The sequence below is a fragment of the Pocillopora verrucosa genome, chromosome 11, assembly GCF_036669915.1.
Source record: "Pocillopora verrucosa isolate sample1 chromosome 11, ASM3666991v2, whole genome shotgun sequence".
Classification (NCBI taxonomy): Eukaryota; Metazoa; Cnidaria; class Anthozoa; order Scleractinia; family Pocilloporidae; genus Pocillopora; species Pocillopora verrucosa.
Window position 1 is genome coordinate 5,666,692 of NC_089322.1, and position 26,353 is coordinate 5,693,044.

Genomic DNA, 26,353 nt, shown 5'->3' on the forward strand with positions numbered 1-26,353 from the left:
GCAATGTTACGAGAGAGAACTATGCTCTAAGTACCACTATTCTAGCTGTTACTCTTTCCATTAAATCTTCTCCATTGCGGCCTCTGTGTTTTATTTGTGAGCACGTTTGAGATCAATTTTCGCACTAAACTTTCGTTAACTTTCGTAAACTTAAACTTTACTTTCGTAAACTTTAATCCTTAACCATTAACTAAAATAAAAATAATTGACTCGATGAGAAAAATATTTCAGTGAATTTTATGGGAAATATTGAAGGAAAAAGAACTGTAGGGCTGACCGACATTCCGCAAAGGAAACTACTTTCCGGAACTGAAGACTCTTGACTTACGTTAATCGAGTTAATCCCTTGACACTTGATCTATGGGGAGTGTAATATACATCTTTTCGTCTCACATGTTACTGGTGAAGATGGCGTTCTTGAGTCGCTGAGAGGCAAGTAATTGTTAAAGGTAAGCCAAATTTGGTTTTGTTGTTAAGAATGAATTTGTAATCATAGAGAATTCTCTGAGCATTCAAATTTTTTCCTTTTATTCGGGGTTTTTAATGAAAGAGGACTACAGTTCTTTTACTTTTAATATTTTCCATTAAATTCACTGTAATATTTTTCTTCTTATTATTATTTTTATTTTAGTTAGTGATTAACTTTTTCCGCTTTTTCACTCGTGGTCATTCGTAGTCAGTCGTGGTCACTCGTGGTCACTCGTGGTCACTCGTAGTCATTCGTGGTCATTCGTCACTCGTGTGTGCTTATAGACATAATTGCGGCCCTTCCAAATATACTGTTTCCTTAATATCAATCCACACCATAATAACATTACACCGAATACCAGAAATCGCTCATTAGGTTTGTCTTTGATTATCGAGATCTTCAAATCGGAAAAGTACAACCTTACTTTGTTCTAGGGTCGCACCAGCGCACAGAATTACATGTGATGTAATTAGTATCCGATTGGGTCGATCTTGATTTAAATCAATTTCACCAACGTGTCAACAAATTTCCGCTCCCGCCAAAATGAACGTTATTTTCAGTTCCTTGCCCGATCAGAGGCACGAGAGACAGCTGTTGCTTCCTTTATGTTGGCAAGGTACACAAGTTTGTCTAGTTTGCACTGTATTTATGTTCTCATAACTAAACTAATCAACTGGCGTTATTCGAATATATAGACATATATTTCATTGAGCAAACTGTAGTTTGACTGACATAGAATTCATCCGTTGTCAACAAAGGATGAACATTGCTGCGTTTGAGTCACAGCAAGCACAGCAAGTTTTTAAAATCGTTTTCTTTCTATTAGTGTTTGTTCGAAGATGGAAGTTCGTTGTGTGATCGGGTAGTCTATAAGAGAAAGTTTCTAATGGAACTTTTGAAGTCAGCAGGGAGACCCATACTTGAAAGATATCGGAAATATTTCAGCACAGCTCCTTATCGAATACTTCATTATGCATACAATTCTTGAATAAAGAAAACGATAGCGAAGACAATAAATCTCTCTTAGGACTACGGCTTTGTTTTAGGATAGTATGGGGAGATGTTTCCTTAAAGAGTAGTATGATATAAGACTGGTAAACACAAAAAAGTGCTGACAACAAATATGATCAATCATATCTTATATTACACATCAGCTACGAAAGGGAAACTGAACGGAGAACATGAATATTCAACTGAAGAAGCAAACCTTTTGTTTAAACTGGCGAGACTCAAAATTAAGATTGTGCAGAAAAATACAATACTAAGTCCATGTCCTTTGATAACTGCAATCTTTGTGATGTATTCAGGTAAAGGCCTAGTCATGCCAATCATTTCGAGCAATTGAAGGCTGCACTCACAATCACCGATATTGAGTCAAGTAAGAAGCAATGGAAGGAGCTGAGGAGGGAGGACTGACGATAGAGACCGCAAGGCCTCAACGAGGGACACTCAAGGTCACAACTAGGGACACTCGGAGAAGCCCTGAGGCGAGAAGAAATTAAAAAGTCGTTATGGAATTTGGTAGACAATTAATTGCCGGAAGGAACTTATCGAAACATCGATTCACTGCACTGAGAAACAAATTCTTGAAAAAACAGTGAAGCAGTTCATTTTGCATTGTTGTGGTTTTTTGTTCAGTGAACCCTTGCGCAATAATTGATGACCCTTTTCGTCCATGTCTGAACTACGCGTAAATTTGACTCATTTAGCAGCAATAATTACACAATGCTAAAGAGGATTTGAAAAGAGGTTTTAGAATTTTATCCTTGAAGTGAAATCAACACAAAGAACCTCTTCACCTAGCTACCCAGCAATCTTGTTTTTCCGTCGAAGCAAAAAAAGGAAGTTGCAGTTAAAAAGAGTTCGACTCCTGCAGGACTAATTGGAATCACCAACATGGCCGACTTTTCATAGTTTAGGAACACCAAGTTAGCTGCCGTGACGTCTTCACAAAACACTCTGAGAAAGGACATAATGTGTAAACTAGGTAGGACCCATTCGGCCTTAATAACGTTCAGTCGAAAATCAATTTCGTCCAAAATGACAATAACGTGTCTGGTAGCGTGTGTTAACATTAATTATTATCAATATAAGCGGCCAAATAGAAAATCGGCCTCTTCAAAACACACGCTCAGTGGGCCGCAAAAGACTGACAGCGGGCTGCTAATGCATTATAAGCCCTACAGCTTACATGATGATTTGAAGTGACTTTGAATTCGTCATTCACTTAGCTTGTATTATTAAAACTCGCATTCTTGATATCATTTGGCCTTGTTTATTGATAATAATGATAATGACATGACTTTTTTCGGGAATATTGTTTATTTGCGCCCTTGAAGTGTCATTTGCGGCCCTCACGCTTCGCGCTCGGGCCGCAAATGACACTACGCGGGCGCAAATAAACAATATTCCCGAAAAAAGTCATGTTATTTCCTTATTATGCATGGATAAAAAGCACTGAGCTGTGTCGGTGTTTTGGAAACTTTTTGTGCGGAAATGAGGTGGTTATTTAACTTTCACGGCTTTAAGAATTCAGAATTTTACCATTCCTACATCTATCTGATTACAAATGTATTTGCATTAAAATATGAACAAGATTTGCTAAGTTAAGGCTACACATTGTAAAAATGTAAATGTCTCTGTATTTGATGACGTTATGTGCGATTAACTGCCTAGCAATGAAACATTTTTCAGAGTTTCTATAAAGATATTTTTCAAAATTCTTTTGAGTATTTCATGTTTGTTATGGAAAGACAAGCAACTACAAGAATTCATTTTTTTTCCCGTTTATTAAACATCCGAACTCTAAATTGCAATGTTCTCAAAGCTTCGAAAATTCCGCGATCTTTTGATGTGCCCATGCTCGGAAATTCGCTCAGAGAGTTTTATATCTGTCATTTTTATATAATACAAATGTGTTCCGCTCTTAGAGATTATTATAGAACAAGGGGTTCAATTGAAACTTTTGCTCTTCAAGCAAATTATTATTCAACCGATTGAAAAGAGTAAGTTGGTAATACATACCTGATAAACATTTCCGGGCTCGAGTCATCGCAAATTTGAGAACCCTCTGCTTTGTTTCGGCATTAGTTTACCTGAAAGCGCTTTTACAAATGCAAAACGATCGATTTTTGTTCGTTTAGCGCCCAATCAGGCAGTGAATTGAAGCATAAGTGAATAGACAGAAATTTTCGAAGAGCAATTTATATCTTTTAATGCTGATAAGTCACAACTCTTAGCCATTCATGCATCCTAAGTCTCTTTACGGAGAAAAGGAAACTGAAAAGAGAAAATCAGTACTTACCTGATGAGGCAGACACTTTGTTCGAAAGGACGAGACTCAGAAGGAAGAATGTGCTGAGAAGTTTAAAATCCTTTCCGCTTTCGTCCATAATTGTGTTCCCCTCGGGTATAACGAGACCAAAGCTTAGAAGTTTTAATGTTTACAACCGACCGAGGGCTGTATTCACATTCCCGGATGTTGTGACATGCAAGAATCAAAAGGGCGAGGGGGGGGGTTGGGTAAGAATGAAGGGGTTAAGTACAGTGAGCGTGAGGCCTAGTCTCGTATCCAAACCTTACACAGCCTAGCGGTTGTAAACAGTTACACGACAAGATCTGGGAGCAACTCCTAAGAGAGTTCCCGGTAGAAAAGTTACAAGAAAGATGCTTTGAAACATAACAATTTTACTTATGACCGATTTGAATTAGGTCTTTTGTACTAAAATATTCTATTGAAGAACTAAATCAATTACCTGCTGAAACTCCAGAGGCATCCAGTATCTTGTGAGAGCATGATATTTAGTTCCTCTCATCCATCACCTGACTATTGTTGCTGTGTACAGAAGTTTCCCGCTGAATATTTTATTGACTGAATTACACTCAGAAAAAGAAATCTCAAAAGAAAATCAGCGATAACATAAATATAAATGTTGTCCTTTCATTCATAGGACCACTTTCAGTATGAAAAATGTTAGCAAATGTTAGATATGTTTCCACGTGGGTCACTAGAGGGTCACTAGAAATAAAGATTAAGTCCCCTTTACATGCAAACGAGATGCAGCTACTTAAGTTGAAGGTTGAGAAGCTTACCTCTTATAAAAAAAAATCGAGGGAAGATGTGATTGAGGGATATAAGAACCGCAAGGATAGGCTCCATAGAGAGGCACTTTAAATATTAACTCTAAAGACAAAAAGCCGAAGAGAAAAATAAGGGAGAAGTGGTAAATGTATCGTCACTGGGTCAAAGATACTTGAACAGTAACGATACCACCGACATAGACGGTCATAACCAATTTGTCTCTAATGGTGATCGCATTACGAAAGATCCATGCATCTCTCTCTTTGAGATGCCTAAGAGTGAATGCGTTGCCATTCTAAAACTACTGCGCCGTTGTTAGATCAAGCATGGCGATCTACAAACGTGGCACAGCAGAAAAAGTCGATAGATGATCTTGTATCGATCTAAGATCACCTATAAATTTGCATACTAACATGGTAAATCATTTCACTCATCTATAGATGCAAGAGAAACCGCGTTACCATGGGTACTAACACGTCAATGATTTCCGATCGCTTAACTGTTGTTAATCAGTCATGATGAACCAAGAAATAATTGACTATTGAAGATCTTATACTCATTAGTGACCCAAGATTTTCATCAAATTAAGAAAAAGGCAAAATTTGCGAATAAACCACAATAATTCATAGAAAGATGGTTTTGCCTTGTCACGCGCGTCTGAGTTCCCATGAAGAATCGTACCTGTAGTGAACTTCAAATTCCGCACTACGACGCCCTACCACTTGGCCATTATAGTTATGATCGTTTCAAATTTTATGATGCCAAGTTTCTAGGAATTCACACCAGTGCATTCAAAGTCTGTTCCATTTTAAACTCCATTTTCCATACATCGCCTTACTGTTGAACCGGCGTAAGTCGACTGATTCATTCACAGATACATAGGATCAACCGACATAAGCAAACAGAACGATGACACAACGATGTTAAATCGAGAAGTACGATTGCAAATGATAAGACTATCGACGATCTTGTATCGAATGGTGATCCAAGATCGTCAAGTTATCGTGTGCGATTCACAATCGTGCATCGATAGCTTCAAGTACAGATGAATTTGATGGACCACGCAGCCATAACAAAGAATGTTGCAAGACTAAGACCACTGACGATCCTGTATCGACTCGTGATCTATGATTGTCAAATTAATGCGTCTTACGCTCTTACGTCGATTGATTCATACGAAATGGACCGCGTAGCCATAAAAAAGGAATACGCAACGATGTTAGATCGACTGTAGCGATCAATAATGATTGCGAGTCCCAATTATAAGACTATTGACGATACTCCATCGACTCGTGATCCAATATCGTCAATGTTTTTACATGTTACGATTGCATATCGATTGACCCATCCTTGTAAGGATATATTAAATCAACTGCAAAGCCATAATAAAGACTGCTGCAACAATTTAGATCGACTATAGGGATCTAAAATGATTGCGAGCATAAGTACTGTGGACGAACCTGTATCGACTGGCGATCCAAGATGGTCAAGTTATTATATTGCGCTTGACGATGGTCATCGATGATCGATGATTTATCGATTTTGTAAGATGGGCCGCACAAACATCACAAAAAATGCTGCAAAGTTGAGCTAACCATAGAAAATTTTGGAAGACCTTGAATTGTGCAATTATCAAGATCGCCAATCGAATAAGTGGGTAAGATTCTCGAATGATAACTATGATTATTTTGAATTTTTCATGATTCCAAGTGTTGCCAGATCTTATACCTGTACACTCAAGGTCTGTTCCAGTCCAGTTTCCATTTTCCGTACATCTCCTTCCCATTGAACCGGTTGCTACAGATCCTTCCTTACAAGAGAAGCTGCATTCTGTACCATATAACATCTCCGTCGTATTAGTGTTACATCCCACGAATATACCACTGGTCGGTAATGATAACATCGGGCAGGTAACAACTAAACAAAACACGAAAATTAATTATGACGCCTCTGTTAATAGAGGCATAGGAGTAAACTGGATGTTTTCAAACGCCTTGTTGAATGCGTCCAAAAAGTTTCATGTGGAGGTTTCGAAAAGATATTAAATTAGGATTCGAGCTTTTGTTTGCTTGGATTTTTAGCCCTGATTTGTGCAGGCCAAGTTCAATTTTGTATAAGCTTACCATCGCATCGAGGTTGCGTACCGGTCCAAAATCCATCTTTATCACACCACCTAATTGCTGAGCCAATCAAGTTGAAGCCTCGTTCGCAGGTAAAGTGACAAGCGATGCCTGGTAACCGGTTGCAAGAACCATTTGTTCTCACATTAGGAGGAAGTTGAAGATACTCACATTTTCCTAGGGATTGAAAAAAATGAACTTTCTAGAAAAGCAGTCTTTGGTGGCACTGATGCATTTTCTCTGGTTAGGAGCTTATGAGAAGGCTCTTAATTTTTTCTCTGCCGAGAACTGTTGGCGAACAGCATAAGGCGTGCTCTTTTCGACCATGCAAATATAGTTTTTTTTAAATGAAAATGCCAATAGCACAAGAATATCTTCGGTATCCTGCATCATTTCCATCCCTGGTGATTATTATCTCCTCTTTCGTATTTGTTCTAAAGAAAAAAAGTCAAGCGCTACATTTTCAAGCATCACTACGAGATTGGACGTACTTTGACAGATAAACTCTTCACCACTCCAAGTTTCATTCTCTTGACATCGTCTTATGTGAGAACCAGATCCTACATAGCCATTATTGCACCCAAACTGACAGACTGTATCATAAAACTCAGTTGCATTTCCTGAACATCCAAGTCTTGTTCCATTTCTCGGTGAAGGCAATCCTGGACACGTGATTGCTGCAGTAAACACAAACAACTGAAATAGTTGCCAAAGTATTTTAATTGTTAACGTTTCGAGGTAATTTTAACTTTCAAATGTCGGTAAAGAGTATTTCATTGCTGTGCTACTGACTAAAACATTACTAATAATTCAGCCCACTGGAAGGAAACGCGAAACTGAAAAAAAACGCGTCCAACAAGTATTTTGGAGGCAAGGGCTCGAATCACTTGAAGCCTGAACGTTTTCCAGCTTTTTTCCAGACCATGTCTTTAATCGAAACTCACCTACAAGGATTCTTTCGAATAAAAACTTCATTTAAAGGATCGCTTTACCGGAGAAAAGCCAGTTCAGTAATCACTCAGTCATAAGTTCAAAAGGAAAAAAAGGGCTTCCGTAACTTACAGCGCGGGCCGAGAAAGCGAGGTTGGTAATATATTTATTGTATCTCTGGGTTCAAATAGAAGTGAAAGAAATCAAATCAAACAAACTTTTGGATTTAGCGAGCCGTGCAGTGAAATACTGTCCGCCATATTGACCGATTAAAGTGCACGCACCAACTAAGAGATATAATAAACGGTGTTGACACTCACCTTGCCGCTGCCAAGATCTGTAGTACGGCACAATTCCCATGATCTTGTTTCGGCCTCCAAAATGATATGTCCCAGCTATCGTTCCATTGGAAATATTAATTTTGAAAACACTCTTGTGATCCCATTCAGATACGAATATATACGGAGAATTGAAAGTTACTCCAAAAAAATGAACATTGTTTCTCGCGAAAAGCAACGTTCTCTTGTTGCCATCATAATTAATTGACTCCAGTCTGTCTTTCCCGGCATCAACCCAGAATACGAGTCTGCGTTTCCTATCAAGAGTGATGCCGTTTGGCCATTGAAGGTTTGTGTTTACCAGGGTAGTGCGCTCGGTTCCATTTAATGTTGCTGTTTCTATTTTTGGCGCCGCTCCCCAGTCAGTCCAGAACATGGAGCTGTCGATGAAGAAATAACACAACAGTTAGGTCATGATGGTATACGTATTCCCCATATCAATTAGAACTGAAGGGGAACTAACTTGTATTGTGGTTGATTTACTTTCTGACTGACTGATTTACTTTCTGACTGACTTACTGACTGATTGACTGACAGACTGACTGATTTATTGTCTGACTGACTCACTGATTAACTGACTGACTGACTGACACATGGTCTTACCGACTGATTGATTGACTGACTGATTGTCTGACTAACTAACCGATTGGCTGTCTGACTGACAGGTTGACTAACTGACTGATTGATTATCTGACTGATTGGCTGGCTGGATGCCTGCCTAACTGACTGACTAACTAACTGATAGACTCGCTGATTGACTGGCTGACTAACTGACTGATAGCCTGACTGTCTAACTGAGAGACTGGTTGGATTCCTGCCTGGTTGGATTCCTGCCTGACTGGCTGCCTGACAGTTGACTGCCAGACTGACTGACGAACTATCTAGACGACCCACTCACTAATTGTCTGAGTGACAGCTTGTCCAACTGGCTGGCTGACTGACCGAGCGACTGTCTCTCTGTCTGTCCGCATGACTAATTGACTGGCGGACTCCATGGATCTCTATCAAACATTATGAACTGATAGACATCATTAATTTTAATATCCTCATGAACATCAGCTCACCCACGCTCAGGGTCAAGTGCAATCCCTCGAGGCTCATCAAGACCTAAAGAAATTAAGATACGTGTATTTTTGCCCTCAAGGTCTGATACTCGAATGACATCATCTGTCGTGTCAGTCCAGTACAACTGGTATCTCATCCATTCCACAGCAAGCCCGTCACAAGTTCCAGTCGTGGTATGAATTACAGTAACGTTTGTTCCGTCGATACAAGATCTCTTGATATTGAAGTCTGAAACGTCAGTCCAAAAAATGTACCCCAAGTTGTAATGAACATCAAGGGCTATGACTTTTGATAAACCCGATATTATCTGGGAACTTGAGTTGTTATCAAAATCCAAGGCCACTATTTCTGTCGTTGTTGATATAATAAAGCACGGAGGCTTGCAAGGGACAATTGACACTAGAAAAGAAAAGAAAATTTACCAAGATTGGTTAAGTGCAACTAAACTAATCAAGTTCATTTGACCAAAGCTATACAAATTCACTTTATTCTTGTGGTTAGTGTGAGCCTTGGGAGCTTCGCGAGGTGAATTTATTTTGTCTCAAATTTTCCCGTGACTCGGACACGTCATGTGGTCCGAATGTCAAGCAAACAAATAAATTAAAAACAACGAAACAAAAACATCCCGGAGTAATTACGCTAGACCATCAATCGTTGCGTTCAGGGGTGATTTTTGGGAGTGGGAGTGGGGCGGGAGCGAGAGAAGGAGAGTTTACTAGAAGGATCTTAGTTAATGCCTATGATGCAAACAGTCCGATTGAGGGCGGTGGGGGTGGGGGAGGAGTAACAACAGCCAGGGAAATTGACAACCATTCCTATTCCTTGAAAATTAGGAACTTTAAGCAGTCATGACGACGATGCAGACAAGAGAATTGATCGAATTTACGGTCGTGTGAAGACTTTTGCGAGCAGCTCGAAGATTTTCATTCTCGAATCACGCAAAATTTGGAGATTTCACCCGGTTGTTTTACAGAAGACAAACGGGGAATATTAAAAGTTTTTTAGAATGCTCATGAAGAGTCTGCCCGTTAAATATTTTGTTTCACGAAATTCTTTCAGCCAACATCGACCAGATTTGAGTCATGTCCCTTCAGAACAAGTCTCTGTAAATAAAATTTGAACGCAGATAAGAAATCTTATTTGTTTGTTTGTTTGTTTGTTTGTTTTAATTCGGTTTCTGTAAGTTATTACCAGAATTGAAAATAAATGAAAAATACTCTGGTCAGCAACGGTTGCTAAGGAAATGCAGTCACAAGTTGGGAGGCAGAGTAGGAAGTGTTGCGTCACCTTTCAAAAATAAGGCTGCAAATGAAATTCACTGCCTCGTGCCATTGGGAAAAATTTTTCAAACAGTGACATAACGAAGAAAATAAAAAGAAACGTTTGTTCTTGAAATAACTCAGAACAACGAAAGCTATTCGATAAATTTTTGTAACAATTTAAATGAGCAAGATAGCCTCCAATGGCTGTAAAAGATTATTTATGAAACATGACGTGAGTAAAGTTACGTACGTGACGATTCTCATTTGACGTATGACAATAGTCTGAATGTTTCTGTAAACATCCTAAGCAGTCGCCCAATCCTCAAATGTTCACATAATAAACTGACGAATTTTTAAAATACATTTGCGTCGAATTAAACAAACCCTGGCTGATACTCAGAGGGCAGTTTACTCCATTAATTTTCATACGTTAGTTTGTCGTGTTTTTTTAATTCGTGGAATGCAAAACATGGAGTGAATCGAACGGCATGCAAATTTCCTTACAAAACTACAATCGCAAATACTGTTGTATACGCAGTGAAAAAATTCCTAACCTTCTCTTAAACTTCCGTGACTGCTCAACAAACGAATAAAATGGCCAATATATTCGTCAATTAGGGTTCTATGTGGCAGTCAATAACCTTAAGCTTATAGGTTTGGGTTTTAGTCGGTGATAATTATTCTTCCTCGTTTCATTGAATGACTCAGCACGTTTGCCACGAATCTTTTTCATTCTCTTCAGAGATCTTGATTCGTAAACTTCTTGAAGTCAATCAGGCTCATTTGATTTATAAGAAAAATGTTCGATCAAGCACCTTCAATTCTTAACACAACCCACATAACCAAAAGAGAGAAGAATTCCAAAAGAGAAAATTCTTTGGCACTCATCGACAGTCTCCGCCGTATGTTTACAGACGTGACAAAAAAAAAATTAACAGAGTAGCAACAAAATAATCAGAAATTTCACTCACCTCCACAAGAAATTACTCTGCAGTGTTCTCTTAATAAAAACAAGATAAATATTCCGAATATCTCCAACAAGGCATTGCCGTTCGTTATCATCATTCGTCGTTGACGAAGAACGTGCTTACTCAAAAGCTCGAGTATTCAATCCACTTCTGTGAGTTCCTGTAACAATCGATAGGGGTGAGGTGGAGTGGCGTTTTCTTACTGTGCAGGGTGGGGTGGAGTCCTTACTAGTTATGGAGTTTTATGAATTATAATGAATTGTTAACTTATCTGCTCCAAAATACCATTCTATTCAAATTCCGTCTTCTTTCTTACTTGTGACAAGACGGAAGAATAAGCATTTTATTAGGAATGTGTTCTAAACAGGAGCTGCGAAAGCCAATGCAGATATTATCAGATCCTGATCTGGCAAAGGGCTGTTGTGCTATCTGCCGGTAAATAACCATACTCGTTTACCGACTTGATAGTTAGATAGACGTTTATTAAGAATACCTTAATAGCAGCTGGAAGCTGAATTACAAAGGTGTACAAATTATATAATAGAACTATACAATAAAATCAAACCTAAAAGGGAACTAATTTACATATGGGCCCATATACAATTGTAATAGATGTCAATTAAAATGTCTTGCGCTTGCTGGAATGAAAGTATCTCTGAACCGATTTGTTTTAAAGGAAACTCTAAATGGTCTGCGTCGTCGTAACTCCATAAGTTGATCTCGGTTGTCGAAAGGCAGTAAGTGGTACAAACAATCCAAGGGATTGGAGACGATGTTGTTAAAGAATTTTAAGCAAAGGTCTTCCCTCCGATCCCTTAGGGTTTTCAGCTCTGCCATCTGAAGCACTTCTCTATAATGATTATCATAACCGTATATAATTTTCAAGGCTCTCTTTTGGACACGCTCTAAACTTAAGCTCAAATAATCGACCCTACTATATGTTTAAAAAATGATGGAAGGTACTGTAAAAATCTGTTAAAATAAAATCTGCCATTAGCTGGAGCCTTTTAAGGTCTTGTCCCAATTGTAGGAAATTGAAGTTTTCATGAATTTAAAAGAGGAAAATGTTTTAGGAAGCGCGCCAAGAATCTCTCCAGTTTAAGATCGTAGTGAAAATTATTTTCGAAGCATGAGGCTACCCATTTGCGAGTCAGATTTCGCTTTGATAAGAATCAAGAGTCAAGACTTATGTATTTCGAGAGCTGTGAGGGAAATACAACTGTGTTTGTAGTAAAATAAACCCACGAAAATCGTTTGTTTCTTTGTTTTGATTTTCCCTGCCGCTCTTTTGCGATTCCATCGCCGAAATTGCGCGAAAATTACAAACTATGCAATTCCGCTCAACACAATTTTTTATTTCTTTCAGTACGCATGAACATGAAATACGTCGGAATGATCATAACAGAGAATAGCCCTTTTGGGGAAAAGTTATCCAAGTCTTTGGGTCCTCTAGCACGGACTTCTGCAGGAATTTTATTGCAATTTTATGAAAATTTAGCATCTCGACGACTTTTGATAAGCTCTCATTTCGAAAAATTAATCTTCAACCGTCAAATGGCCTGAAATTTAACCGTCGTTTGTCAGAGCAGACAAGCCTTTAACAGTTAACCGTCTGACATACTTCCTCACTAAGACTCTCTTTTGCTTTTTACAGATCTCTTGCCTGTTAAGTGAAAAAGGAAACACAATTTTCCCGACATAAAAAAAGGTTTGCATTTGATTGGTTAAGCTTAGAGTGCATCTTAAGTGAACTCCTTCTCTTTCTGCAGGAGACATTCGTTAACTGACAATCCAACTTCTTCATTCTCATGACCTAAACACTTGATTCAGCCGCGATAGAGTAAAGAGAAAATGGATGCAAGTCCCTCTTAAGAGTCGAATGGTTAAAACCGCCTGGACTTTAACCATAGGCTTGGGGACCAAGACAGTCGAACGGGTAGCTCATTGCTGTTATTTAGTACGCATTCAAAACCTTGTAGACCCCCTTACTTGCAATCAGCGTCAAAATTAGTTGACACATTTTGTTTGAAGAGTCCTATTTATGTGTAGAATAACACTCCTGTGTCTACCACACTCTAAATCATTTACAATACCCCCTTTCCAAATTCGGTGTTGTCTGTATTTAGTTAAAAAATCGTGGAAGGGCGATACAACATTGTTTTATTATTTTTTTTGGGGGGGGGAGGGGAGAAGGGAAGGGAAACAAAGCTTACATGTCTAAGGATTGAAGCACTCTATTTGTTTTCCATTCTCCTCCTTTTGTTTGTCACTACTTGCAATGCACTTGTAATGATATCCTCATTAATAGGTACGGTGATAGAAGTTCCTCAAGCTCAAAGAAGCAAGACAACCTACCAAACTATAGAAAATAAGCAGTTGAATTCATTTTTCCAAAAGGTAAAAGCATTTATATAATTTAGCCAGTATGTTAAAATGATGGTCAACCTTGTTTTGTATTCAGATTGATCACCATGACTGAAGGTTTAATTTTAGATATTGACTTATAAATTATCTGAATCGATAAATCACCTGAATCGATAAATCACATTCGTTTTCTCCCATACGCATCTTTTTATTAATAGATATTGTTCTCTAGTTCCAGTAGTAGCCTATACATTAAAAAAAGTTCATTCCTATTTCTTAGGTGCCTTACAGCGTAACTGTTGTTGTAAATATTAATAAAAGAAGCATTACGCGTTTTACCTTAACAGTTATATATATAGAACTGATATACAGTAGAACCCCGCCAATTCGAACTCAGTTTACTTGAACCCGACTCCGGTAACGCGAATAAGATTCGATTTTCCTTAAATTATTTTTTCAGTCATTTACTATCAGCTGACTCGAACCGTCGCTAGTTCGAACTATATTTTGTTTCCCTTGGGATTTTGAACTGGCGGGGATTCTACAGTATAATAAATCTATGAAGCAGTAATATTTTTATTTTGCACATGATCCATTCTGCCTTTCAGTTGGTAGATCATTGCAAATTCATCCATCCTTAGAAGAGACCATTTTAGAGTTCCAAACGTAAAGCAAGAAACCAAGAGAAGATAGTGGTCCAATCATATCTTTTGGGATAGACTTCTTTAGATCTCTGCGCATAGACAAGAAGAGAACATCTGAAAGGCAATCAGAGGCAAGTTAACAAGAAAACTCAGTGTAAGCAGAGTCGAAAAACCAAGGAAATTTCGCAATCGGCTTAGCAGAACGAAACCGATGCACAAATTGAAAAATTACCCGCTTTGGGGATTCTTTTGTTTACGTTAAGTCCAGAAACTTTCCTCCAATTTTCCCCTTGTTGCAATCAGTCAGGTTCGTAAGGTATTTTGATTGGTGTTCTGAAACTCTTCGTTTTTTGGCTCAAACTGTGCGTGAAAAATAAATCTGAAAATTAGAATTTAGGTTTCAAAATACCTTTTATTTGCTTTTTTTATTGCTTAAGTACTACGAGAAAGATAAATTACATGCTAACCCCCAAAAAAACCTATATCTCATGTACCTGATTCAATTCCACGTCCTCGAGGTTCATGTCCAAACTGTTCGACCGTGAGTTATCGTCTGCATCAAGTGAATCTCATGTCTGCACTTATCATCGTCAGTTTAATCTCTGCCGATGTATGGTGACTTCGCAGCTTCTCGGTCTGGATCAAAGGCCTTAAGATGCCTACTGATGGTATCATGAACCGCATCGTAACAAAGATCAACGCTCTAAACGAACAGGCTCAACATGGGATTAGTATTTATAATTAAGATACATCGGACAAGCAGGTGTCATCTCCCTGTTCAGTATCAAAATCATTGATAAAAGTGAATACGGGGCATAAGACAAATGTATCGTTACTGAGTCTTGAACATTTAGAGACAGTGACGATCCATTCTACGGTCGTAAATCGACTGATCCGAGCGCCGATGCATTGGCTCGGCTGCTCAGACTCAAACACAAGATTACTAAGCTGTTGTTAGATCAATCATTATCTACAATCGCTACAAACCTTGAAAAGACTACTTACGATCTTTTATCAATTCATGATGTTAAACCGTAAGTCATCTGAGTTCTTTAAACATAGATCGATTGATCCAGAAACAAACACACATTAGATATACCGCGTAACCATGAGGAAAATGATTGTCACCACGATGTTAGATCAACAATCGCAATCTACAATCGCAGACAACCTTAGACTAGTGAGGATCTTAGACTGATTCGTCTTCCAAGTTCATCACTAGGACAGAGGAGCAACACTCGCCAGTACTAAGTGTTCGGAAATCTTATACCTGTACAGACAAGGTCCATACCACTCCAGGTTCCATTCTTTGTACATTTCCTGACTTTTGAACCAACAGACAACATTACTCCGCACTATTTGATACTCAAAATTTAGCCGATCGAAATTTTGCAGTCCGATTGGCTTAGCGGAAAGCGTCAATGGCCATTTTCATGTTGGGAGGAAGTTGAGCTAAGAGGTGGTTTAGGAAATATTGAGGTGTGATCTTCTCTCCTTAGCCATCATACGCAGTATCATCAGAAAGTGAATATACTGCTACTTACTTTGACAAACAAACTCTTGTCCGCTCCAGGTTCCGCTGAGTAAACATCTTCTTTCTTGAGAACCATGACCTAAGTAGCGATTGTTACACAAGAACTGACAGACTGTATCATAATTTACACTTGCGTTTCTTGGGCATCCAAGTATTGCTCCATCAGTCGGTGCTGGTAACGCCGGACACGTTGCTACTCCAAAGAAAAAGAAAAGAAAACGTAACAATAATATCTAGAACTGTTGTTTTTGCACGAAAACGATCATTTCAGATAACAGACCCATAGACTTCTGGTTGTAATGAAAAGTCTAAAGCTGCAGCCCTGGTCAAATTGGAAATGACTGAATAACTCGTCTTGTTACCGAAGTCCAAAGCCAATATGTGCTCATAACTGGAAACCAAAAGACATGGGGGATTGCAAGTACGTCGTCTCAGTTCTCAAGGAAAGGAAAAAACACCAAACTATTCAAATGGCAATACTTTTTTAAACTAATAAGATGCGTGTCCACGCACCCTTTAAACCCCAACAATTGATTCAAAAAGCCTGGAAATTGCAGATGAGATTGAAGTAAATATGTTATTTCATCAGCTACCTTCCACGAGGTGTCTTTCAGACCTGTCACCGGAAAGGGATAGAATTTGATGCTTTTTTTCCGAGATCTCATTGTGAACAAGACTGATGTAAGTTTGTAGAATTTGTTTGCAAACCTGGTGGCTGCAAAGTGCTGTCATATCCATAGATTCCACGAGATCCGGATGGGGCGGACGAAGCAAATTGAACACTACTGACAACTGTTCCATTGGACGCATTCACTTTGAAAACGGTATTTCCATGCCATTCACCAACGAATAAAAATGAGGACGTGAAAGCAATTCCAAACAAGGTAATTACGCCTTGTATCCGACTCAGTAGTACTCTGTTGCTGCCACTATAGTTAACAGATTCTATTTGATCCTTACTATAGTCCACCCAAAAAACACGCTTTCGTTTTCTATCCACAGTGATACTATGCGCACTTGAGAGATTTGATGATACTATAATATCACGCTGTGTTCCGTCCAAATTTGATTTTTCGATTTTCGACATGGCTGCCCAAAACATTAACCTGTAAAGTAAATATCTTACGGATCAATTAAGAGTCAATAAAAATTTTCAGTGTTTTACTCCCAAACTCCTCACTTTCTACCGCGATTGAGCAAGATACATTAAATGAAATAACAGTTGTACCGTGGCAAGAAAAACAGGATGTAACAGGATGTATCATTGTCAATAATTGGTGTGAGCTTGCATTATGTATCTGTTGTACTCAGAGTTCATGTGCTCTCCTGTTTGCAATGTGTTATAACGGGGCAATGTCGAGCGCAGGATGCAGTCCCTGCTTTTTATGGTGTCAATTTTTACTCTTAAGATTCCCTGAATGTTTAGGATCTAATTTCTCTTTACATTATCATCCCTGAATCACACATCAAGGTCATGAAAATAAAGGACACATTGACAACTAGAGAAGCTATTGATCGTTAGACTAACCCTCCATGTCAGTTCTGTCACCACCCTACTGGGGAATGTATAAGGAGCATGTCTAATGCACCTGGTTACCCTGACAATGGCGTCAAAATAAACAGTAATTTAAAGACACTTACCCCTGCTGCGGGTCAACAGCAATTCCTCTTGGGTAGTCTGTTGTAGAAAGGACAATATTTCTGTTGTTTCCCTCCAAGTCTGATACCGATATTGTTTTTTTGGGATTTTCCGTCCAATACAACCGCATCGAGTTCCACTCCACTGCTAGTCCCACACAGTCCGTGTCATTGTGGATAACTGTAATATTTGTACCGTCCATATTCGAGCGCTTGATTTTACGTTGTGCTCGATCACTCCAAAATAAGTAGCCCAGCTTGTAATGAACGTCAACGTAATAACCATTGGCATTTGACAAATTTGAAATGACTGCAAAACTTGACTGGTTACCGTAGTCTACAGCCAATATGCGTGTTGGAGTTGAGATCAAAAGGCACGGAGAGTTGCACGGATGCCTAAGATCTGGTGAAACGGAAATATTAGCGAAAACAATTGACTTCTGAATCAGTTTTAGGAAATCATTTAGGGGTGAAAATCGATGATAATCAGTACCAATCAATAACAGTTTTTAAACATTTGGTAAGTACAAATCTCGAATAAGCCCTCTTCTCCCCTACAATAACAAACACCCTTACCAGAGATTCAAGATTCCAATTGCCCCATTTACACTGAAAATTACTCTTCTCTCTTACCTTTCCATTAATCAAAGGCTGTCTATAATACTTTCTTTATCATTCACCTAAAATAAACAGCGCTTCTTATACAACCATGCCTGCTTTATCCATTTAATCTGGTCCGTAGAGTGATTTAAGACACCCCACAAAGTACACAGACACCGACGCATCCATGGAAACTTTTGTCGCTAATACACTGATCGATCGCCGAGTGATCACTATCAATCGTTGGCTTGCTGTCACTCAATTGTGTCGATTGACAGCTGATTGTTTCCTTTTTAACACCACACATGCATTGGGTCATTTTGTTCGACCAATCGATAGCAATAAGTGACGGTTTGACCTCATTACAACTCCATAGCGGATTAAATGTGTCTTTCTGAAATGGGTGACACCGCTGGATTTTTTACCTCGAAGGCTCGGTTTATTCCTTTGGGCATTGCTTTCGGTGGCTGCCGAAAACGTGTCGGTTTTATTCGTTTCGAAAAAGGTGAGATATTTTGGAAGAAGCCCAAAGGAACTGCGGAAGGTACTTCAAAAGACTTGGACAATAGTGTAATTAAGCTACCTTGCGCGAACAGACTTGTGATCTTGTATCCTTTTGTTTTCATTGTCTTGAGATGAATGAACTCGAGATCGATTAACTGCAATCATTTGAATGGATTTAGTTTCTATTCACGGTGTATTTTTAGCCTTAATATGTTTTTAGGATTAAAGAGCGTCGCAAAAGATTTTAAAATGGATCTTGGACGAGTTGTTGTAATCACTGCGAAGAGCAAAAGCGAAAATAGTTTATCATTTCGAGCGCCGATCGTTTTGTTTTGATCCGAATGATTGCACTTGAATTAAACTACTTCTTTATTATGTAAATAGTGCGTGTCATGAATAGTGCTCGTGTTCGCGCGCTGGCGGTTCATTCTTTCACAACTTTCGTCTTGTTCGAATGAACTTGTTGTGATCTGACCGTGTTGTTTATTGTCGCGATGGAGTTTAGTGTTGGCGATTCTGTCGAAGCTGTCGATCAGTTAGGAATTTGGACAAAAGCGAAAGTTGTCAGCAAATCGGACAACGCAATTGTTGTAAATTTTCCTCCGTGGAGAGCCGAGTGGGATCGGGAGATCATTGCCCCGTCCGAGATCAGGAAAGTAACGCCAGAAGAAACGCTTATTCCACGCCGTTTTGCAAACAACAAGGTAAGAAGTTGTAAAGATTATTTTTTTAGAAACGATCAGCCGATCATCGATCTGTACACATGGCACGGTTTTCATCTTTAGTTTGTTTTAGTTTTATCGTGCGTGAAATAATCTTGATTGTTTATTTACTTGCTTTCAGTTTCCAAACCTAAAGAAGCTATTCCAAGGTGATGTTGTTTACGTTAACGGTAAAGAATTGAAGGTTTTGCGGTCAGATCCTATCAGGAAAGTGGTGAGTAACAAAGGCTATCTTAATTCTCCTTTTGAGAAAACAATATTTAACCTTTCACTCGTAAGATCTAAAGTACAATTCTCCTAACCTGTGACCATACAAACCTTTGTTGGCTGTTCCTGAGAATTTGGTATTACATAAAAGTACTATCCCTAGTTGACAATTTTCTAAATTCTCATCACATGTCTCCTTGACAGAGTATTGAAACTGTTAGGGGAATTTATTTGCTTGTCACTCCAAAACTGGTCACTTTGCATATTGTCAGATAACACCATAATTGGGTTACATTGTTGTAAATTTTTTTAATTGGAATTACAGTCGACCCCTGATAACTCAAACCTTAAAGGAAAATAGAAAAAAGGTTTGAGTTATTAGAAGTTTTGGTTATGGAGGGTAAAATTACACAGAAAATGGTCTGAAGGGAAATGAAATTACTTCTAGTTAGTGGGAGGTTTGAGTTAGCGAGGGTTCATGTAAGGATAGTAAACTGTATTAAGAAGTGAAAGTCGAGAAGCCATAAAGAGTTCTTAGAATAACCACAAAAAGAATGTTATTACTGTTTTGTGCAGACAATTTTTTGAACTTAATTTTTTTTAATAGAGCCACCCTAAATGTTCTGGTATAGGTATATGGTAACCTGATTGCTGTCTAGTCAGTAAGTTACACAATTTCTGAGAATAAGAAAGATTATGCACATTAACTGTTACCACTATAGTTAATTATAACCATTTTATCATTTTAGGTGACTGTAGACCTTGAAGGGGAGACGTGTTTCAACATCTGGGAGGTAGACGGGAACAAACCTTTGGAGGAGGCCCAACAGTTGCAGGAGAATAAGAGGAAGAGACAGAAGACCCAGAATCATGACACCACTACAGGAGAACGTCATTCAAGTGACAAGTCCTTGCCACAAGAACATGTGCAGCCTAGCAACCATGCAGTTCCTGCAACTGAAGATCTTCATTTCTACTTTTATGTAGATAAAAGTGGAATTGTTTTAACTGTTGGATCCCTGTATTCATTTGACTTTTGTAAAGATTCAGTTTTTATCTGTGACGGTATCTCCAAAAATAAGGAAACATTTAAGTTTAAGTTTTTTCTTTGTTTCCTGGGGGAAGGCAAAGTTGAAGGTATTGATAGAAGTGTTTGCTGCACATTGAACGACATGAAACATGTTTTGTCCCGTTCTGATGTGGTTGTTGGATCAAAGGCAAAGGGCCTTGTGGATAAAATTATTTGCGAGGGTTGGGATAGGGTTTTGTTTTGCCAGGTAAACAATTCTGAAAATGTTTCTTACTTGTTAGACTTAAGAAAGAGTTGTTTGGCTAGTCAAATACGCCAGGGTGTTTATTCTGGTATTTCCCGCAATGCCACACGCCCTGCACAGCCTATTCACCTTGGAGTATTTGATCCCATGCACGACTCTACGATCTTGGGTCTAGCAAGTGAGAATAAGTTTCAAGTTTTGAAGTGATTCAGGATGCTCTCGCTCAATGGTACGGCCAACCTCAGATCGAAAACCAGTGCTGTTACCAACATCACTCCTTGTTTCCTTTGTTTCATAGTTGTACATGTTGAATGAGTCAGTGCTTGTTGAATCCAAGCCCCCACCCAGCAAGTTATCAGAAAACTTGGAATCACAGGATATAAATATTTTGTGTCCTCTCGTCATCATTGAATCTGTCCATGCATTCAGGCTATCTGGCTTAACAGGATCCCCAAGGTTAAGTTCTAAGTTGAGTCTAGTGTCCTTTCCGTAGAAAATGTAAAGGGGCCAGTACTCATCTGGGCTGTGATAGCTAAAGCCATGAAACATGGCTTCATTGTTTAAGACATTCAATGTCAATGCAACACTGTCATTTCCTCCAAAGTTCCTACCGTCTCCATAAATTTTCCACCACTCAATAGGCGGAAGCCACCAGTACAAGTGTAGTAAGGTTTCCCTGAGCCGATCCGGATTTATTCGCCATCCTGAATGTGTTCTTTCGGGTTTCCAAACAACTTCAAACTCTCTTCGAAACTTTGCCTTGAGGGAGTTAACCTTGCGTTCTGAATCAAAGAATCTAGGTAGTCTTCTTCTCAATGCACGGATCATCTCAGTTGGGTTAGTGGTGTCTTGAAGATCCAGTACTTCAATAGCTGACAAATGATGGTGAGCAGCAGCATCTTCTTCTACTATAATGTCATAAACAGGCTTCCTTGTTTTAGGATCATGGGATTTTTTAGCCAAATTTACAACATCTTGTGGGGATAAAGTTCCATCCCAGTTATTGTTACCATGGTCTTTTTTACTAGTGACTGACTCTGCCAGCGAGGCGATAAAGTCATTCTTGGAGCCATGATGAACAATCTTTGCCAGCTTTGTTAGTTCATCTTTTTGCAAGTTCAAACGACGGACCACCTCTCTAGATGTAAACTTGCGTCCCCCATCCTGCTTGTTTCTAACAGCTTGTTGACGAGATAGAAGATCTTCAGTTGCAATCCATTTTGATTTCAATGGAGTTGTGATCGGCTCCAACAGGCATGCAGGAGGGCCAGGAACAGTGGAATTTACGGGGGTTGTCAGCTCCAACAGATGTGCAGGAGGGCCAGGAACAGTGGAGTTAACGGGGGTTGTCGGCTCCAACAGATGTGCAGGAGGGCCAGGAACAGTAGAGTTAGCAGGAGTTGTCAACTCCAACAGATGTGCAGGAGGGCCAGGAACAGTGGAGTTTACAGGAGTTGTCAGCTCCAACAGGCATGCAGGAGGGCCAGGAATAGTGGAATTTACGGGGGTTGTCAGCTCCAACAGATGTGCAGGAGGGCCAGGAACAGTGGAGTTTACGGGGGTTGTCGGCTCCAACAGATGTGCAGGAGGGCCAGGAACAGTAGAGTTAGCAGGAGTTGTCAACTCCAACAGATGTGCAGGAGGGCCTGGAACAGTGGAGTTTACGGGGGTTGTTGGCTCCAACAGATGTGCAGGAGGGCCAGGAACAGTAGAGTTAGCAGGAGTTGTTGACTCCAACAGATGTGCAGGAGGGCCAGGAACAGTGGAGTTTACAGGAGTTGTCGGCTCCAACAGATGTGCAGGAGGGCCAGAAACAGTGGGGCAAGGATATGCGGAACTGTCTCTATTGGCTTGTTGTTGAAGGGATTCAGTTGTGGGAGCAACATTTACAAGTATGTCTACCAACTGACACCGCAAGTCTCTTGCTACTGCAGCTTCTTCGCCCTTCCTAGCACTGCTGAAGTTGAACAGCACCAATATTGCTGCCTTACAGGACATGTGGGTGCGGAGTTTTGCTGACCCATTTTTTAACAGATATTCATCTTGTACAACTAAACCTTAAGGGGACAAACTAGAATTTAAGTTATGACATCAGAGGGCAGTGATGCTGTGTTTTTAGAAAGCTAGCATTTTAAATTCCTGTTGTAATTAAATTCCTGTTGTAATTAAATTCCTGTTGTAATTAAATTCCTGTTGTAATTAAATTCCTGTTGTAATTTATAAGGGAACCCATTTTGAAAGTAAATTTTCCAATAACTTAATCAAACAGCTGTTTTCCTTTCACTCAGTTCAGGACTGTTATTTTAAGCCTCCCTTTTGCAAACTTGTAAAATATCATTTAAATCTTTGGTCAAAACTACCTCAGGCACTTTAGGTTAGAGCATATAAACTCAACTGAGCTGATGAAGTCTTTTAAGCACTGGACAAAACATCTTAGAAATTTGGCAGAAATTAAAGTAAGCTCTAATGTAGCATTAACTGTATTATTACTTTGGTGTGTCCATTTTTAGTGAAATGACAAGAAAAGGACATTAGAGTAATAAATCCATGCATAAATATATGTTGAAAAATTTAATAAGGGGCAGGTGTATTTAATCGTCAGTATCTTGGAGTTATTTTTTATTGTGCTCTTCAATTTTTAGTTACTTAAACTGACTTTATTGAAAATTAAAAAGCACAATTTAAATAATTTAGATAAATCAACATGCATACGATAAATATTGTATTGGATTGTCTACAACAATAACCAAAAGAAAGACGATACAGCATATTATATTTTTAGGGAGAAAGATACAAGGGTTTGAAATCACACCTCGCTCATATACAAACATGGACCTGCAATATACTGTAATCGTAATGTTTTCAGCCTATAAGGGTAACATAGTTCGAGTGATCAGGGTTTTCATTGCAGTGTTCGATTGATTGTTCAATCCAGGGGAAATAAGTTTCTTTTCGCGTAATCGCAGGTTATCAGAAGGCTAGACGATAGCTGATAAACTACATTGAATTCGTGAAAAGATTCGTAAATTCCACTTACCGTGTCTTTCTAGTATGTGATCGAGATCTTTGAATCCTCTTTGCTTTACATGGACTTTGACTCCTAGTGCGAGCAGAAATGATTCGTCGATCACGAAGTATTTACTGCCACCTTTCAAGATCGGCTTGAAACTTTTTGGCCAGTTAATTTCTCCAGCAAAAGATTCATCCATTGGCAAACTCAACACCCTGATTTTGCAACATAACTAACCACAAGAAATTGTAGATCGGCAGATCGCCTCAGCTGAATTTTGTCCTTGCGGCGTGGAACGCGAACGGATGTTTACAAATTGTGAATGAACTATTGTCAAGAAGCAACCAATTGCGTGTCGTGTCTTGCTTGTTGTCAAGGGGGGTTTGTTTACGCGAGTCATTACGTGCATTGAAAACTCTACAACGTATTTTATTAATTTATTATACTCATTACTCGTACTTTTATTTTTTCCACCGGATAAAAATATCTTAGAAAGCAACAAAGCAAGTTCTCAATGATTTAAGAACCCTGTTTAAAATCTATATGGTATATTTATACCGCTTGTTCTCTTAACTTCACATCGCAAATATCGTACTATGTTAAAATACGCGAGCTCCGTTTGGGGGCGCGCGGCGCATGCAATGTTTACTTCTACTTGAAAAGACATGTAAGCTGATAAGTGCTTGGGTTTGATCCGAGGTTGATGTCTTTGACATGTTGCCCAACACACCGGAATGCGTAGCAATTATTAGACATCAATCAAGCAGATTCCCGGGAGAGTTTATTTCATCTGTTAACAAAAGAAAAATATCTCACCTACATCAAAGAAGTTGCGCTCTTCACGATCTTCGGAAGCATGCCGGCATGTCGGCAAACTCATCGGAATGAATAAGTAATGAGAAAGAACAATAGCCTGAATATATGAATACTTAACAACCTCAATTTTTGAGGTACACATTTAATCCGCTATGGAGTTGTAATGTACAGCAAGAGTTATTCGTGTCGTTAAATTTACTATTAGCGGCGAAGCAGTTAATTTGTATTTTTTTGTTTTTTTTTTTCAGTGAACCCTTGTACAATATTTAATGACCCTCGAGGTCCATGTCTGAGCTACTTGCAAATTTACTCGTGTCTACATCTATCTGTTTATGAATGTATTTGCATTAAAATATACACGAAATTTGCTAAGTTAGGGCATAAAAATGTAATCTGCGATAGAATCCGTTTACGTCTCTATATTTCCTTACGTTGAATGGAATTAACTGCCTAGCATCAGCCATTTTTTCAGAATTTGATGTTTGTTCTGGCAAGACAAGCGACTCCAAGAATTAATTTTCTTCCCAGTTTACTAAACATCCCAACTTTGGCTTACTCGAAATTGCAATGTTCTCGGCGCTTCGAAACTTCTGCGATCTTTTGATATGCCCAAGCTCGGAAGTCCGCCCAGACAGTTTTATCGCTGTCATTTTTATGTAAAACCAAATCTGTGTTACGGTCTCAGAGTTTACCGTAGAAATAGGGGTTAGGCTGGAACTTATGCTCTTCAAGCAAATTCTTATTTAAATGATTGAAAAGAGTAAGTTGGTTACAAACATCTGATAAACATATCAGGGCTCGAGTCATCGCAAATTTGAGAACCGTCTCCTCTGTTTCGGCATTAGTTTAGGATCCATTCGGCCTTAATAACGTTCAGTCGAAAATCAATTTCGTCCGAAATGACAGTAACTTGTCTGGTAGCGTGTGTTAACATTGATTATGATAATCATGGATAAAAAGCACTGAGCTGTGTCGGTGTTCTAGAAACTTTTTGCGCGGAAATACGGTAGTTATTTAACTTTCACGGCTTTAAAGAATTCAGAATTTTACTATACCTACATCTATCTGATTACAAATGTATTTGCATTAAAATATGAACAAGATTTGCTAAGTTAAGGCTACACATTGTAAAAATGTAATCTGCGATAAAAACTGTTTACGTCTCTATATTTGATGACGTTATGTGCGATTCACTGCCTGGCAATGAAACATTTTTCATAGTTTCTATTAAGATATTTTTCAAAATTCTTTTGAGTATTTCATGTTTGTTATGGAAAGACAAGCGACTACAAGAATTCGTTTTTTTCCCTTTTATTAAACATCCGAACTCGAAAGTGCAATTTTCTCAACGCTTCGAAAATTCCGCGATCTCTTGATGTGCCCATGCTAGGAAATTCGCTCAGAGAGTCTTATATCTGTCATTTTTATGTAATACAAATATGTTCCGCTCTTAGAGGTTATTATAGAACAAGGGGTTCAGTTGAAACTTATGCTCTTCAAGCAAATTATTATTCAACCGATTGAAAAGAGTAACTTGGTAATACATTCCTGATAAACATTGCCGGGCTCGAGTCATCGCAAATTTGAGAACCCTCTGCTTTGTTTCGGCATTAGTTTACCCGAAAGCGCTTTTACAAATACAAAACGATCGATTTTTGTTTGTTTAGCGCCCAATCAGGCAGTGAATTGAAGCATAAGTGAATAGAAAGAAATTTCCGAAGAGCAATTTAAATCTTTGAATGCCGATAAATCACAACTCTGAGCCACAAAATTATAAAGGAAACTGAAAAGAGAAAACCAATACATA

At 38.8% G+C, this 26,353-nt stretch overlaps 4 protein-coding genes across 10 annotated transcripts in view; all 4 read right to left on the reverse strand.

Annotated features, from left to right (window-relative positions):
- The window catches only part of LOC131795311 (low-density lipoprotein receptor-related protein 6-like), a 4,469-nt gene extending 608 nt beyond the window's left edge, over positions 1–3,861 (reverse strand). The window contains exon 1 of the mRNA XM_066173927.1: positions 3,774–3,861. Within this exon, the coding sequence (XP_066030024.1) occupies positions 3,774–3,861 (88 nt within the window). The remainder of the gene's footprint in view (positions 1–3,773) is intronic.
- LOC136284325 (low-density lipoprotein receptor-related protein 8-like) overlaps positions 1–11,368 on the reverse strand; it is a 15,632-nt gene extending 4,264 nt beyond the window's left edge. Inside the window, exons 1-8 of the mRNA XM_066174512.1 lie at positions 11,237–11,368; positions 9,003–9,402; positions 7,921–8,318; positions 7,162–7,347; positions 6,674–6,847; positions 6,279–6,467; positions 4,225–4,652; positions 3,774–3,873 (exon numbers count right to left, since the gene is read on the reverse strand). Of these exons, the coding sequence (XP_066030609.1) occupies positions 4,558–4,652; positions 6,279–6,467; positions 6,674–6,847; positions 7,162–7,347; positions 7,921–8,318; positions 9,003–9,402; positions 11,237–11,330 (1,536 nt within the window). The 5' untranslated portion in view covers positions 11,331–11,368 and the 3' untranslated portion in view covers positions 3,774–3,873; positions 4,225–4,557. The remainder of the gene's footprint in view (positions 1–3,773; positions 3,874–4,224; positions 4,653–6,278; positions 6,468–6,673; positions 6,848–7,161; positions 7,348–7,920; positions 8,319–9,002; positions 9,403–11,236) is intronic.
- Positions 11,369–17,888: 6,520 nt separating this feature from the next.
- LOC136284324 (uncharacterized) lies at positions 17,889–26,341 on the reverse strand. The gene is made up of 3 exons (XM_066174511.1): positions 24,547–26,341; positions 23,758–23,820; positions 17,889–22,777 (listed from the first exon to the last, which is right to left on the reverse strand). The coding sequence occupies exons 1-3, from the start codon at positions 24,686–24,688 to the stop codon at positions 20,892–20,894; spliced, it is 2,091 nt and encodes a 696-aa protein (XP_066030608.1). The 5' UTR covers positions 24,689–26,341; the 3' UTR covers positions 17,889–20,891.
- LOC131795292 (low-density lipoprotein receptor-related protein 4-like) overlaps positions 23,827–26,353 on the reverse strand; it is a 29,251-nt gene continuing 26,724 nt past the window's right edge. For all 7 annotated transcript variants that reach the window (XM_066174506.1, XM_066174505.1, XM_066174510.1 and 4 more), the window contains one exon: positions 23,827–24,520. The gene's annotated coding sequence lies outside the window, so the exon portion shown is untranslated. The remainder of the gene's footprint in view (positions 24,521–26,353) is intronic.

Coding starts and splice junctions, on each gene's coding strand:
- LOC136284324 (XM_066174511.1), bottom strand. CDS start 24,688: ATGTGTACCTCAAAAATTGAGGTTGTTAAGTATTCATATATTCAGGCT. Junction 23,821..24,546: donor GCGCAACTTCTTTGATGTAG/GTGAGATATTTT, acceptor TGCTCGCACTAG/GAGTCAAAGTCCATGTAAAG. Junction 22,778..23,757: donor TCACATACTAGAAAGACACG/GTAAGTGGAATT, acceptor TGTCCCCTTAAG/GTTTAGTTGTACAAGATGAA.